Consider the following 15,064-nt stretch of genomic DNA (forward strand, 5'->3'; position numbering starts at 1 on the left):
AACTTTTTTAAAAAAAAAATCAGGTTGAATATACCTAATCTTGGTATTGATGACAAATATCGACTTATCTTTGAGAACTATGGGGCTGACATTGATATGATTTCAAAGCTGTATACAAAGCAGAAATACGACCCTCCTCTGGCTCGAAACCAGCCTCCCATCGCTGGAAAGATTTTGTGGGCCCGCCAGCTCTTTCACAGGATTCAGCAGCCCATGCAGCTTTTCCAGCAGCACCCAACTGTGCTAAGCACGGCAGAAGCCAAACCTATAATTCGCAGTTACAACAGGATGGCCAAGGTCCTCCTGGAGTTTGAGGTCCTCTTCCACAGGGCGTGGCTTCGGCAAGTGAGTCCCTAAATTTATACTCTTCCCATTGCTGGAATCATGGGAACCCCTCCTCTAGCATTTGACAATGTTGTTTCTGTAGAAAGTTGGATTTGTAGGTATTTTGTAAGGCAGATGGGTAGAATCTAAGCATTCAGAGTGTAATATATGTCCACAAAGAAAAATAATTATTAGGTTTGAAAAAAAATCACAAGCCAGGTAACAGAACCCCATTTTTAATTTAATTTACAAACTCCAAAGTGAGAAGGTCTTGTCTATTGGTTGCTATACCCAATCTATTAGGATATCTTCCTTTTTAAAATTCATTCAGATCCTAAATGTGTCAGTAAACACCAGTACCTCTGTTAAACAAAGTCTCACATTTTCTTTGGTTGTACAACTGGTTAATCATAGCATATCCTACCAATACCTGTATTTCTTTGTAGGTTGTCAGGATGCGTTGGCTCCATAGCTGTGTTCACTGGTTTTCTAGATAAGTAAAACCTGAGTTTAGGAGGTTTTATGAAACTTTTATTAGGAAGAATAATAGAGTAGGCATGAAGGTATCAAGTAGCTAAATGGCTTTTGAGACGTCACTACTGTTGCTGTGTCCACTTATTTATCAGTGTGAGAGTCATTGAAAGGTTTTATTGAATTGACTGCCCAACGTCACCACCAAGAACTTGAAGGCTATTTTATGAGACTGGATTTAGGAGAAGAGTGAGTGATCTTACTGCCCTTAATTTAGGAAACTCAAATCCATGGAACAATACTTAATGATCCTTATTCCCAGAGATAGCTGAGCCAGATACTCTGTATGAATTGAACTTTCTAATAGTAGTGATGTTGGTTTCTTCCCACAGATTGAAGAAATTCATGTAGGTCTTAAGGCTTCATTATTGGTGAAGGCCCCAGGCACAGGGGAATTGTTTGTAAACTTTGACCCTCAGATATTAATCTTATTTAGAGAAACAGAGTGCATGGCCCAGATGGGTCTGGAAGTCTCTCCATTGGCAGCTTCCCTCTTCCAGAAACGAGATAGATACAAAAGGAACTTCAGTAACATGAAGGTATATTACTTTTATTTTTTTTCCCTTTCTTGGCTAGCTCTGGAATGTATTGTAAAAAAATATGGCGATGTATCATATTCAAGGAGCAGAAAGTGGCCAGGATGAATGGAGTGAATGAAGGGACAGTGCCATGGGGTGCGGATGCAGAGTTGGCTGGGGCCCGGCCGTTTCAGGTCTTGCAGGCCAAGTTGAGAAGCTTGGGTTTTATTTTGAGTGTACCAGGAAACCATTGGAGGATTTCGAACCACTGAAAAAGGCACAATCGCTTTTTATAATAAAAGTTATTCTTACTGCTGGGTGGAAAATGGATGTTAATAGGGACAAAGGTATCAGTGGGAAGCCAGTTTGTGAAATGTTGCACTGGCCCTGGATGAAGATGAGAGCTTGAACTAGGATGGCAGCAGAGTTGTTCGGAGAATTTAGAGTTATGTCAACAGTCAGGTTAGGAGAGAACTTGGGAATAATTCCTGTGCTTTTGGTGTGAGCAATTCAATGAATTAAAGTAGGAGTGCCATAGAGTGCTGTGTAGGTTGTGTTCTTTATAACTTGCACAATACCATGCAGGGGCCCTGACTGTAAGTCCAATTTATGGAGATGGCAAGAACCGGAACTAGTGTATTTGAGGCAGCAGGAGGGAATCAGTAGTTCCCAACTGAGTACAAGATAGTTTCTAGACAGCCAAGTGGCAATGTTGTCCATGCAGTTGGATATGTAAGTCTCGAGTTCAGTGGAGAAGCCAAAGTTGGAGGCATACTTCTGAGAGTTATCAGAATATCATTTTTATTTAGTGTCATTGTCCTGGATGAGATCTCTTAGGGGAGAGAATACAGACAGAGAAGGATGGAGGGCCACTGGACCAAGCATTGGGTTGTTCCAATATTAACAGATCTGAAAGAAGAAGACAGATGTGCACATAAAACAGAGGATTGACCTTTGAGCTGGGAATAAACCAAGTGTCAAGGAAACCAAGGATGGCAGGGTGCGGTGGCTCACACCTGTAATCCCAGCATTTTGAGAGGCTGAGACCGGCAGATCACCTGAGGTCAGGAGTTCGAGACCAGCCTGGCCAACATGGTGAAACTCCGTCTCTATTAAAAATACAAAAATTAGCCAAACATGGTGGCATGTGCCTGTAATTTCAGCTACATGGGAGGCCGAGGCAGGAGAATCTCTTGAATCAGGAGGCGGAGGTTGCAGTGAGCTGAGATTGCGCCACTGCACTCCAGCCTGGATGACAGAGCGAGATCTGTCTCAAAAAACAAACAAACAAAAAACAAACAAAGGAAACCAACGGTATGAAAAGGCTACAGAGAGAGGGACTGGTCACCAGTGACTAATGCTGCTACCCAGGGGATGAAAAAGGTGAGATCAGAGATGCAGCCATGGACTCTGACAACATGGAAACGGTTGTTAAAATTTCATAGTGGTTAACATCACATGACAATATTAAGTCCATGGACTTGCATTGTATTTTACATTTAAAACCACCTTCATGCTCATTATCTCATTTGATCTTTTCTACCACCATGTTAGGTAAGTAGGACAGAATGCTATTATTTTATTTCACAGATGAAAAAACTGTGGCTGAGAGAAGTTAAAAGATTTAGCAAAGGTCTGATAGCTAGAAAGTGGCAGAAGTAAGACCAGAACCCAGACCTGTAGTGCACTGTCTTCCCACCACTTCATGTCATATTAAAAAATTGTATTGGCGGCCGGGCGCGGTGGCTCAAGCCTGTTATCCCAGCACTTTGGGAGGCCGAGACGGGCGGATCACGAGGTCAGGAGATCGAGACCATCCTGGCTAACCCGGTGAAACCCCGTCTCTACTAAAAAAATACAAAAAACTAGCCGGGCGAGGTGGCGGGCGCCTGTAGTCCCAGCTACTCGGGAGGCTGAGGCAGGAGAATGGCGTGAACCCGGGAGGCGGAGCTTGCAGTGAGCAGAGATCCGGCCACTGCACTCCAGCCTGGGTGACAGAGCGAGACTCCGTCTCAAAAAAAAAAAAAAATTGTATTGGCAATAGACAGATGTCCCTCAAATGTAGACTCATAAAATACCAGTCAGCATGTTGGGAGATATCCTTTTTGACTGTTTCACATTTGGAAACTCACTTAGTCAATTTACATATTCATAAAGAAAATCATATTTTTACTAAGAAACCATAATTATACGATTATGAAATTACTGATAATTTAGTTTTATTTGCAGAGTTATTGTTTTGGTTGTCGGTTTCAGGCAACAAACACTTGTAAGCACGTTGAAGGGTTTGCAATAACCATATCATGACTTTATGGGTAAACAACTTGAGCGGGGCTTGGCTAGATGATTCTTCTGTTCCATGTATTGTTGACAAAGGTTGTTTATTGGTATTCATCTGGCAGATGTTCAATATTTAAGGTCCAAGAAGGGCTCTTCTAGTGTCTGTTTCTTTCCTGTGAACAGGCACATCTATACGTGGCCTTCCAGTATGGAGGCCTCTGGCTAGTAGAATTTCTTATATGGCAGCTCAGGGTTTCAAGAACAAGCACTACAGTGAACAATAAAGAAGCCACATGGTCTTTATAATAGCCTCAGGTGTCTGATAGCATCATCTCTGTTGTACTCTGTTGGACTGTAAACCTACCCAGATTCAAAGAAAGGGGATATGGTCCCCACCCCCTGAAGGGAGGAGGATCAAAGAATGTTTTAAACGACAATTCAAGGGAGTAAATTATCATCTGGTTAACATTTATTATCTTGGAGGTTGAGAGTTAAAAGTTCCTGCTCAACATGAGTAGCTGGTCAAAGCAGATCTATTGGCAGGTTTAGGGGACCATCTGAAGTGTTGCAGTTATTGTGCTGAATATTTGCTAGAGCTTTCAGGTTTCTGCAGATATGCCAGAGTAACTGAGAATTTGTTTCTTCATCTGTTCCTTGGGAGACAGTTTAACTAGAAAGAAAAGACCAAGTACAGGCTAATAGTTACAAATATAGGTTCTGAAGCCAATTTAATCTGGCTTCAAATCATTATCTTTGGGTAAATGACTTCACCTTCTAAGCCTGGGTTTCTCTTTTGTCAAAGCAGTTGAGTAATACCTTCTGGGATTAAAGGTGGGAAGTAGAATGCCTGCTAGAAGCAGATTCTAAGAACTGCCTTCAGATAGAATAACTGGTGGACATTGAAAAAAGGCAAGCAGTGGATACAAGTTTCAGGAAATGTGTAAGTAGCTGCTAATAGAACCAGAAAATTTAGACTTTTCTAAAGCGGCTTTTATGGACATTGAAAGAATCTTATAGAAATTGTGGAAAAACATTATATGAGGAAAGGATTATTTCCACTTGGGAAATACTGAGTTTAACAAAATTTTCAAAGCCTTGCAAGGCTTCTTACTTCCTTAAGCAGGTTTCTAAGAATCATTAATATTAGCTGTGATCACTCAAGAGGGGAGATACTGTATGCAGCATTTAAAAAATTTATCTATCAAAGGGCCATTTTTCTTACAGAATCTCTTTGGTCTAGTACTCCAGGCAGAACAGTTTGGAAAACATTAATCTATTATCAAGGTAATACCAACATGCACATAGATGGTCTTAATACCAACTGTATTTATGAGGCACATTAAAGTTAGTTTCTTGTAATTAATGATTATTAATATTGACATGGTCACATATGAACAAAATATTGACACAGTTTGACATTCTGGAAAAAATACTGACACAGTTCTACATTATATACATTTCAATGAAAGATAAGAATCCCCATTTCAGATGAGAAGTCCTTCTGATAACAACTAATTAGTTTGATAGATATTGATTTATTATCTCCTATGTGCCAGGCACTGGTTCAGGCTCACTGGACAAAGCAGACAAAATTCTTGTCCTTGTAGAACTTATAGTCTAATTGGGTAAGACAGAAAATGAACACTGTAAGTAGGCAAATTAATATAGTCTATTGTAATAAAGTGATAGTTATTGTGGACAAAAAAGGGCGATAAAATGTGTGAGTGGGTTTGGTGGTGGTTTATAATCTTAAACAGGTAGTCAGGACGGGTATAATTGAGAAAGTATAATTTGAGTAATTATTTGAAGGAGGTGCAAAGGCCCTGAGGCTCAGGATCAGAAAGGAAGACAGTCAGGCAAGTGCAGATAAGAGAGGGAAAGAGTGTTTGGAGATGAGATCAGAGAAGTAATGGGACAAAATCGGGTAGATCTTTCTAGACCAGGCACCTATCCAAGTCCTTTGTATAAAGGTTTGTGGCCCTGAATTAAATGGGAGGCTGTGTAACCATGTGAGCAGAGGAGTAACATGATCTGAATTCTCATTTTGAAAGGATCATTTTTTGCTGCTAAACTGTACCTAGACTTATTGGGAGGGTGAGTGGAAGCAGGATCTGACTTGCTTTCCACATTTACATTACTGCCATCATTGACTCCTACCTAAATTATTGGGATGGTCTACCGTTGTCTCCCTGCTTCCACTCACCCTCCCAATAAGTCTAGATACAGTTTAGACAGCAAACAAGGTATCCTAATGGGTTACCTGTGTGCATGAGAGTGAAAGAGGAATCAAGGATGACTCTGGCTTTTGACCTGTGGACTGGAAGGATAAAGTCAGTATCAGCTGAGTTGGAGGATGCGCTGGGAAGAGGTTTTGGGAAAAGAACAAACTTTCAGTTTGGGACTTATTAAGTTTGGAATATCTGTTACATATTGATGTGGAAACTTTGGGAGGCTGCTGCTACTTGTGAATCTAGACTTTCAGGAGTGAGATCTGGGCTGGAGATGTAAATGTGTTTGTTTCTGGCATCTGGATGAAATTCAAAGCCGTGACACTAGTTGAAATCAACACTGGTTCCCCGCGTGCTTTGGGTCTTGGCAACAAGATTTGGCCTATAATCCTAGCAAAGGGCTGAGGTAGACCTCTGGTGACCCAGATGTTTTGGGTGATGGGTGTTGGCTGCAAGAGATTCCCAGAGGAGCAACACGCGTGTCATACCAGTGTGCAAAGAGGAACAAACAAGGCTGCTGATGAGCAGGGGAAGGCGCCATTCCTGTGTCTCTGCATGGTTTAGAAAAATTATTGGCCTTAGGTGTTCTTCCTTTTTAGGCTGTGTAGGAGGTAAGACACTCTTAGTCTTAAATTCTTGTTCATCTTCAGTTGTATTTTTTTGGATTAGGAATTTGTAATTATGGAGAGAGTCCTTGTCTTCTTTTCTTTTTATTGTTTTGGCTACTCTACCTGCCAGGCTAGTAGAGCCCTACAGTTTGACCCTAAATAAAAGTAGTCATTTTGTATAAAACATGAGATATTAACAGACGTTAGAAGTGAGATATTCATTGATTACTTAACCCCAATTTCATTGCAGATGATGCTAGTGAGATATTCATTGATTACTTAACCCCCATTTCATTGCAGATGATGCTAGCTGAATATCAGAGAGTGAAGTCAAAAATCCCTTCTGCCATTGAGCAACTGATTGTCCCTCACTTGGCCAAAGTGGATGAAGCTCTCCAACCCGGCTTGGCTGCACTGACCTGGACATCACTGAATATTGAGACATATTTAGAAAACACTTTTGCAAAGATCAGTAAGTCTGCCTGAATAATTACTATCTCTGAATTCTAAAGGCTGAGTTCCTAACATCTGTTGTATAATTTCTTATAAATATGGAGATATAAATAATGAAATGGGGGGTGTTATTCTTCAGCTGTTTCATAAGGAATTGTTCCAAAGCATGTGAATTCAGTAATTTCCTGGAAACTATAAATATTCACTATTTAATTTTATCCCCAGAGATTAACCACATACTTTCATTTATTTGTATTTTTGGACATTAGGATTTAAAGTATCTTTAGAGTTATTCAGCTTTTTATATAAATAGGTTAGTATATTTTGAGAGCTTGATTTGAAAGATGTAGAGATTTGGATAGGGTACAGTGCTGAACAACAGGATAAATGGGAAACATTTAAACTAACACAATTTTCATTAAAAAGAGATATAATAGTCTAAAATATATGTAAGGTATATAAATGCGATTTTCTGGAATGTGTACAGGTATGTTGCAAAGAAGGGCTCAAATATGTCTGAGAAATCCAGGAGGAGCAGTTGGACAGGTTTCTTTGCTGGATGACTTTTCAGAGCCTTTAACATGCCCGTGTCCATTAGGTCTCCAAAAGTGGCCTTTTGTGTGTGGTATTTCCCAGAATTCCTTGGCTGTCTTCCAGGAGGACACATTAACACCTTACAGATCTTCTGTGGCAGACAGTGTAGCACAGTTTGGAACATGATAATTTTTTTTTCTTTCTCAGAAAGACTTAGACATTGCTATTCTCCTTTCCTAGCCAGTGTCTTACACCCTCTCCTCTTCATGGCCCAATCCTCCCCGCTCTTATAGCTCAGAGTAAGTCTTGCCCCCAGAAGCCTACTCTGATTACTCTGCCTCCTGTGACCGCTTCCTTCTGTGACCTCCTGTTGGATTCACATTTGGGACCACAGACTTGATATTTTGGTTGTCTTCTAATGGTTTAGTACAGTTTCATTTTTCTCCTTAAACAGACTGCAAAGGGCCTGAACATCAGGCTGTTTAATTTTTTGACTTTTTGTTGTAAATTGATAATTTATAATGGTATAGATTTGTGGATTCTGTGAAGAGGGAGTTGCGTGGGAAAAAATTGATGGGGTAGAAAATGGTGTTACGATTTGTGAATGCAATGTGAAATAATTAAATCCAGGCTGTTTCATTTTCATACTTGTTTTGTGTTATTCTCAGTTGGGTGTGTAGTAGACACCCATATACTTGCAGATTCATAATTGCAATAATTTTATGTAGTTAGTCTCTCTTCATTTTTTTTATCATTGTAACCCTAATCCTACCCCTCAAGCCCATTACCTTATTTCTGGATACCTCTTCCTGGGCTTCCCTTTTAGATAGCTCTCATGATGCCTCCTTTTATTCTCTCTCTCTCTCCCCCGACTCTGCCCCTCAGGTCTTTCTCTTTTTCTGGTATTTATGGCTGTTAACATAGTACCTAGTCTATTTATAATCTAAATTGTCAAGAGCTTGTCTTTTCAGGAGGTTTTCACTGTACTTTCCTTAGGTTCCAGAAGGTCCAGCTATTTAAATAGCCAGGTGCTTTATATTTAGGAATATTTGAGAAGTACTGGGTTGGAGGGGAGTAGAGTGAGAAATTATGGTTGAGCCCATACCTCACCTTTGTTGTGCTTTATCGATTGGGAGCTGGACTGAAAAACAAACGATAATGGAGTTTTTGAATATGAATGAATATCAAGCCAGAGATGCTAAATGGCTTTTAATGTTACAGAGGTGTAAGAAATAACAATGAGTTTAGAACTCAATTTCCTTGCTCTAAATTAATATTTCTTCCAAAATAAATATTTCTCCCCAGGAAATAAAACAAGAGGAAATTGGCTAAAATTTCCTAAGGAGGAACTTATGAAATGTATAACAACTTCATAATGAGAGTCATCATAATCAAATTAGAGCAGGCGACCAACGTAGAATTTAGTAACATCCTTCCTTTAGAACGTTAGTATTAGAGTATTAACAATTTGGATGTTTTATTAGAATGTTAGCTGGAGACAAGCTAACTAGTTAGTTTCTAGAGAAACTTCTTGTTCTTGTTTTCTTTTTTTTTTTTTTTTTTTTTTGAGACGGAGTCTTGCTCTGTCGCCCAGGCTGGAGTGCAGTGGCCAGATCTCGGCTCACTGCAAGCTCCGCCTCCCGGGTTCACGCCATTCTCCTGCCTCAGCCTCCAGAGTAGCTGGGACTACAGGCGCCCGCCACCTCGCCCGGCTAGTTTTTTGTAATTTTTTAGTAGAGACGGGGTTTCACCGTGTTAGCCAGGATGGTCTCGATCTCCTGACCTCGTGATCCACCCGTCTCCGCCTCCCAAAGTGCTGGGATTACAGGCTTGAGCCACCGCGCCCGGCCTCTTGTTTTCTATTATGTTTTTCTTTTTGTAATTTAAGGAACTAAAATAGAACAAAGGTTAAGTTTCTTTGTGAGAAAACTATGTAGAATCTCAAGAGCAGTTGGATTTTTATTGGATTAGTGAGCCAGTCCTACTGACAGGTTGTCATTTGCATCATGCATTTAAGAGAGTATAGATAATCTGGGACACTCTCCACATAACATAATCCTTAACTTGATCACATCTGCAAAATCCCTTTTGCCATAAAAGGTAACATTCATAGGAGATGAGGATGTGGACATCCTTGGGGACTATTTTTTTTTCAGCTTAACACAGATGTCCTTAAAGATGAAGCAGCCTGTTAGAAAGAGTAGAGAATTGTATTGCTCACACATACTTAAATGAAAGTGTTGGCTCTCTTTTGGTATTGAATCAACTTACCAGGCAGAACTATTTGGTATCTTGAGTAGCCTCTTTAATAATTAGCTTAGAAACGATAGAAAACTTTTAGGCTTTTATTCTTTAGGAAATAAAGGTATTTATTTAAGGAAGTGTTTACATCTCCGATACATCATTGGTATGTAACATTGACTTTCCTGTATTCAATTTCAACTTTATTTTCCAGGAGAAAGGAGTATTAGAAAAAGAGAAATCTTACTGTATGGCATTGTTGAAAAATGTATTACCCTTAGATGGATATCCATTAGTAATGCTTCCTACTTTTGATGTGCAGTCGTTGTTACTTTGCTTCAGAGTTGGCCTTTGCATCAATTGAACTTAGCATTCAATATTACTTCAGCATAACTAAAAAAAAATTTACAGTGAAAGAAAAATTAGGGAACTTTCACTTTAGTAAAATTTGTTGAACACTTCTTGTGGAATAGGCACTGGGTTAAATGTTGAAGATGTAAGGGTAAAAAAATATGAATTCTAAAGAAGATAAGACACATGGGTAGACAATCTGCAGAGATTTAAGGCTGTTCCATCCGTGGTTTTACAGAAGGAGGGACCACTCCAATGCACACGGATTCACCTCTATGGGGAAATGCACTTGAGCCAGATCTTCGAGTATGAGTGAGAGTTAGGCAGGCAGGGGCTGAGAAACTGGTTACAGAGAAGGAATGATGGCCCCAGGAAATAAAACAAAAGGAAATTGGCTAAAATTCCCTAAGGAGGCATTTATAAAATGTATTAAAACTTCATAATAAGAATTATCATAAATTAGAACGGGCTACCAAGATAGACTTTCTATTCTCCCTACAGAATATTAGTATTAGAGAGTTAACAATTTGGATATTTTATTAGCGACAACCAAGTGTGAAACAGTGGGGATCTGGGGGACACATGTAACTGTGAATCTTTAAAGCTGATTTTACTACTGTCATTTAATCAAGTGTTGATTTTTTTAAAAAACAAAATGCTTTACTTAATCTCTTTTATTTACTTTTATTTTTTCCCGAAGAGGACCTGGAGTTGCTGCTTGACAGGGTCAATGATTTGATTGAGTTCCGCATTGATGCCATTCTAGAAGAAATGAGCAGCACGCCTCTTTGTCAGCTTCCTCAGGCAGAGCCGCTTACCTGTGAAGAGTTTCTCCAAATGACAAAGGTCATTAAAGTCTTGATTTTTTTGTTTAAAGTGTTTTGGTGATTCATTTTCCTATAAAGGTCGCTTTTTTGAAGTTTAAATTAGATTTTTCTCTCTATTTGCAATGCTCTGTGATAGATGTGATTCAAACATGAAATCTTCTGACAATAATTAGCCAATGAAGAGAAATGTATGTAAGTAAACAGTCACTTAGCTATGAGGAGCACATCATTTCAGATCAGTAGGAAAGAAATTGCCATAGAACACACTTGGAATTTTTCCTTTTTTTTTTTTTTGAGACAGAGTCTCGCTCTGTCTCCCAGGCTGGAGTGCAGTGGCCGGATCTCAGCTCACTGCAAGCTCCACCTCCCGGGTTCACGCCATTCTCCTGCCTCAGCCTCCCAAGTAGCTGGGACTACAGGCGCCCGCCACCGCGCCCAGCTAATTTTTTGTATTTTTAGTAGAGATGGGGTTTCACCATGTTTGCCAGGATGGTCTCGATCTCCTGACCTCGTGATCTGCCCACCTCGGCCTCCCAAAGTGCTGGGATTACAGGCGTGAGCCACTGTGCCCGCCCCCATTTTTCCATTTTTTAATGAAGGATAGAGCTGTCTTGCAGAAGTGCTTCTCATTAGCTAGGGTTAATTAACAAAAGAATTGTTTTGAACAGCTTCTAGACAAAATTTCTTCTTTAAACATTTTTGGTGAGGGGGGTTTCCCAAACTGGTGTTCTATAGCACACAATTCTGGAACCATTGCTAGGAATCCTGAGAGAGGCAGGGAGTGAGTACAAACTACTTAGGGTGAAGGCTGTGCTTACAGATCCACTACACATTAACAGATTAAGATAAAGGCCCGCAGAAGATCTCCGTTTAACTTTTTTTTGAGAGACGAAGTCTTGTTCTGTTGCCCAGGCTGCAGTGCAGTGACATGAACTCGGCTCACTGAAACCTCTGACTCCCGGGTTCAAGCAATTCTCCTGCCTCAGCTTCCAGAGTAGCTGGGACTACAGGTACATGCTTCCATGCCTGCATAATTTTTTGTATTTTAGCAGAGATGGGTTTTCACTGTATTGCCCAGGCTGGTCTCGAACTCCTGAGCTCAGGCAAACTGCCCGCCTTGGCCTCTGAAAGTTCTTGGATTACAGTCGTGAGCCACTGTGCCTCGCCCTTCATTTAACTTTTCGTAGCTCATTATTTCTCCAACACATTTGCAAATTGGACACTTTCTTCCCTGTGCCAGGAGTAAGCTCCTGGGAGCAGCACTCCATGAAGTGCCCCTTCAGGCATGTCACGTTAGCGTCATTTGCAATATTCCCAGTGAGTATCCTGAGGATAAGGACTCCTCGATCATGATTCTAATACGGTGTGTCGGGGTCTCTAAGACCACCCCCACTAGGATGACTCACGGAACTCAGCACCTAGTTGCACTGCCCTGACATAGTTAAGAGACGTAGCCGGATCATAAGGAACAAAGACAGGTGGTGTCTGGGGAGTCCCTGTCCAGGCTTCCTCATGCTTTCTCCCTCCTGTGAGGCTTGCCTGGAGCTCACTGTCCCCTCTGTGCAATGTTTCTGCCCAGGGAAACCTATTAGAGACTCAGGGCCCAAGGTTCTTACTGGGTCTGGTCACACGCTGTGCTTAGCATGGACCAGAATTCCAGACTTCCAGAAGGAATCCGGTGTTCAGCATAAGCTACATTTTGTGCACAAGCAGTTTAGGCACAGCAAACTATCTTTATCAGCAGGGCAACGGGGGGAACTCTCCCAAAATCCAAGCTTACAGACACCGGCCAAGGTACCACCTCCCAAGCAGGACTTCCTAAGGAGAACAGTTTCAGGCCTGCTGTGTTCACCCCTTTCTGCATGAATGGCAGGTTATATTAAGTCATTTTATACTCAATACTTACTGTCTACATGTTAGAAATTTTTAGTCCCTCCTCCTCACATTCACTAAATGTGGGTACACTTAACCCTCCCCTTGTTCTTCCGGATCATTTAAGAAACGATCTCTTCCTCTGAGAAATTGCTTGCCTCCATGGTTTTACTCTCACCCCTTTTCTGATGATTATTTTATAAAAATACACTTGTTTTAAATTTAAAAGAAAATCTTACAATATTTTAAAAATGGAAAGAAACTAGTATTTTAATCAATTATGCCATCATTATTATAATATTAATGCATTTTAAGCTTTTTAATAAAGTTGTGATCTCTACTCCATATATATCAGGTTTTGAATAGTACTTTTTTCTCCCAGTTAGCATTTCCTCACAAAATATTCTTCATGTTGCTACATGGCTTTCATAGGCAGCCTTTTAATGGTGCCTTCAGAATATTCTACTGTGTTGATATACTGTAATTTACTTACCAGGTTCTTATTGCTGAACCTTTAGATGGCTTCCAAAGTTTTGCTAATTCGTCAAGAGCTGCAGTGAATATATGCATGTATCATGTATTTTCTCTTTGAATATTATTCCCTCCCCCAAAATAAAATTATTGTGTCAGAGAGTATGGCCTTATTGGATGGCTGTTGATATTGGTAGCCAAATTGCTTTACAAAAGGATGTTATCAACTTACAATGCCACCAGCAATGCAGTAGTACCAATTTCACTTCCAACAAACACTGTTTAATTATAGTTTCCTACTTTTAGTTTAAGTAGCAAAATCGTGGAACCCAATTTGAATTTGCATTTTTGATTACCAACATAGGTATTAGTAAATCATTTCTCTTGAATTTGTTTATTTTTCATAATTCAATTATGGAGAAAAATGAAAAGGATGATGGAGAAAAGGAGTTACCTGACAGAAAGTTGTGATTTTATGTTCATGGTCAGTGATGACTTCTGTGGTTAGATTTGAAGGGAGGGAGTGAGAATGCAAGCCATGTGAACATTTTAGGGGAAGAACATGCCAGGCAGAGAGAATACAATGTGCAAAGGCTCCGAGATGGAAGCATGTTGCAGCTGGAGAAAGGTGTTGAGTTGAAGTACACTGGGTGTTCATATGCTCAGGTGGAAAATCAATAGAGAGGAAGAAAGGGGTAGGCTTGGTTTCTGAGGAAGCCAGAGAAGCTGTGATTCAGAACTCAGGTTGTGGAGTTAGCCTTGAATGAAAGGAGAATGATTGCATTCACTGAAACAAGAGGAAAAGGGGCTCCTGATGGAGGCCGATTTGTCTTCTGCATGAGGGCAATGGGAGTTGTTTGAGTCCCTGTGTCATGACCTCCATTTGCTTTGTGCTGTAGAAATCAGGGTCATTTTTTGAGTATGATAAGGAAGGATGGTATAACGACTTGAGGACATGGGGGTTTGAAGACACAGCTATTATGGAGCTTGGTAGAGGGAAGTGGCTATAGTCATGTAGAATGATTCCCAAGTAGCATTAGGGGCCAGTTTGAGTTCGGGGACCATGAATTCCCAGTGCCAACCATCTGCATCACCATGACCTATGCATGCCGGTGGAAAGGGTAGGTCACCTGGTTCATTTGGGTTGGGCTTCTCCTGGGTGGGGCAGTGGAAGGTTCAGAGAGTGATGGAGTGAAGGATATTAGCAAAATAATCATTGAAGTGTGAAATCATGTTAGGAGAGGGCATGAACCAGGGAGTAAGGGTGAAGAGACCTGGAGAAGACGTGGCATCTAGTGGATTCCTGGTTTGCCAAAGCTGAAGCATCATGGGAATGAGGAAATGGTGGAGCTCCATGCTGATTATTCAAGGAGGACACCATTCAGGATTCAAAGACAGGCCGTTTTAGTGGGTTTCAGCTTTTGGGTGTCATCATGGAGGTTAGTTGTTGAAATGAAGCAGGATAAGTAGAGCCAGCATCTTTCATTTATTTTATTTGTCCTAGGGGATATTTTAATAAGTCTCTTTATTACTTCTTTTTCCTTATTGTGTTTATATTCCGCTTTGTTAATTTCTATGTTGTTTACATTTTTATGGTTATGCCTTCTCGCAGAGAGTGTTAAGAGATGTAAACAATGTTGTTGGAACTATGTTAGTCTTTGAGAGGTTATCCATCTCATCTTCTAGAACCCTCAGTGCAAAGGAATTTTATGATTTCAAACACGTGTTTGTGTTACTGAGAGGACTGAAAGAGCTGCAAGTTACTTGAGGATTCCCTGTGAGAGCTGGCCCTGAGAATGGAGACCACATGTGTGTTTCTCTCCAAG

At 40.5% G+C, this 15,064-nt stretch overlaps 1 protein-coding gene across 4 annotated transcripts in view; it reads left to right on the forward strand.

Moving 5' to 3' along the window:
- The window catches only part of DNAH5 (dynein axonemal heavy chain 5), a 318,561-nt gene that overhangs the window by 110,872 nt on the left and 192,625 nt on the right, over nucleotides 1-15,064 (forward strand). For all 4 annotated transcript variants that reach the window (XM_037988724.2, XM_007961228.3, XM_037988725.2 and 1 more), the window contains 4 exons: nucleotides 24-345; nucleotides 1,188-1,394; nucleotides 6,790-6,961; nucleotides 10,769-10,914. In XM_037988724.2, the coding sequence (XP_037844652.2) occupies nucleotides 24-345; nucleotides 1,188-1,394; nucleotides 6,790-6,961; nucleotides 10,769-10,914 (847 nt within the window). The remainder of the gene's footprint in view (nucleotides 1-23; nucleotides 346-1,187; nucleotides 1,395-6,789; nucleotides 6,962-10,768; nucleotides 10,915-15,064) is intronic.

Source organism: Chlorocebus sabaeus, chromosome 4 (assembly GCF_047675955.1).
Source record: "Chlorocebus sabaeus isolate Y175 chromosome 4, mChlSab1.0.hap1, whole genome shotgun sequence".
NCBI classification, from domain to species: domain Eukaryota; kingdom Metazoa; phylum Chordata; class Mammalia; order Primates; family Cercopithecidae; genus Chlorocebus; species Chlorocebus sabaeus.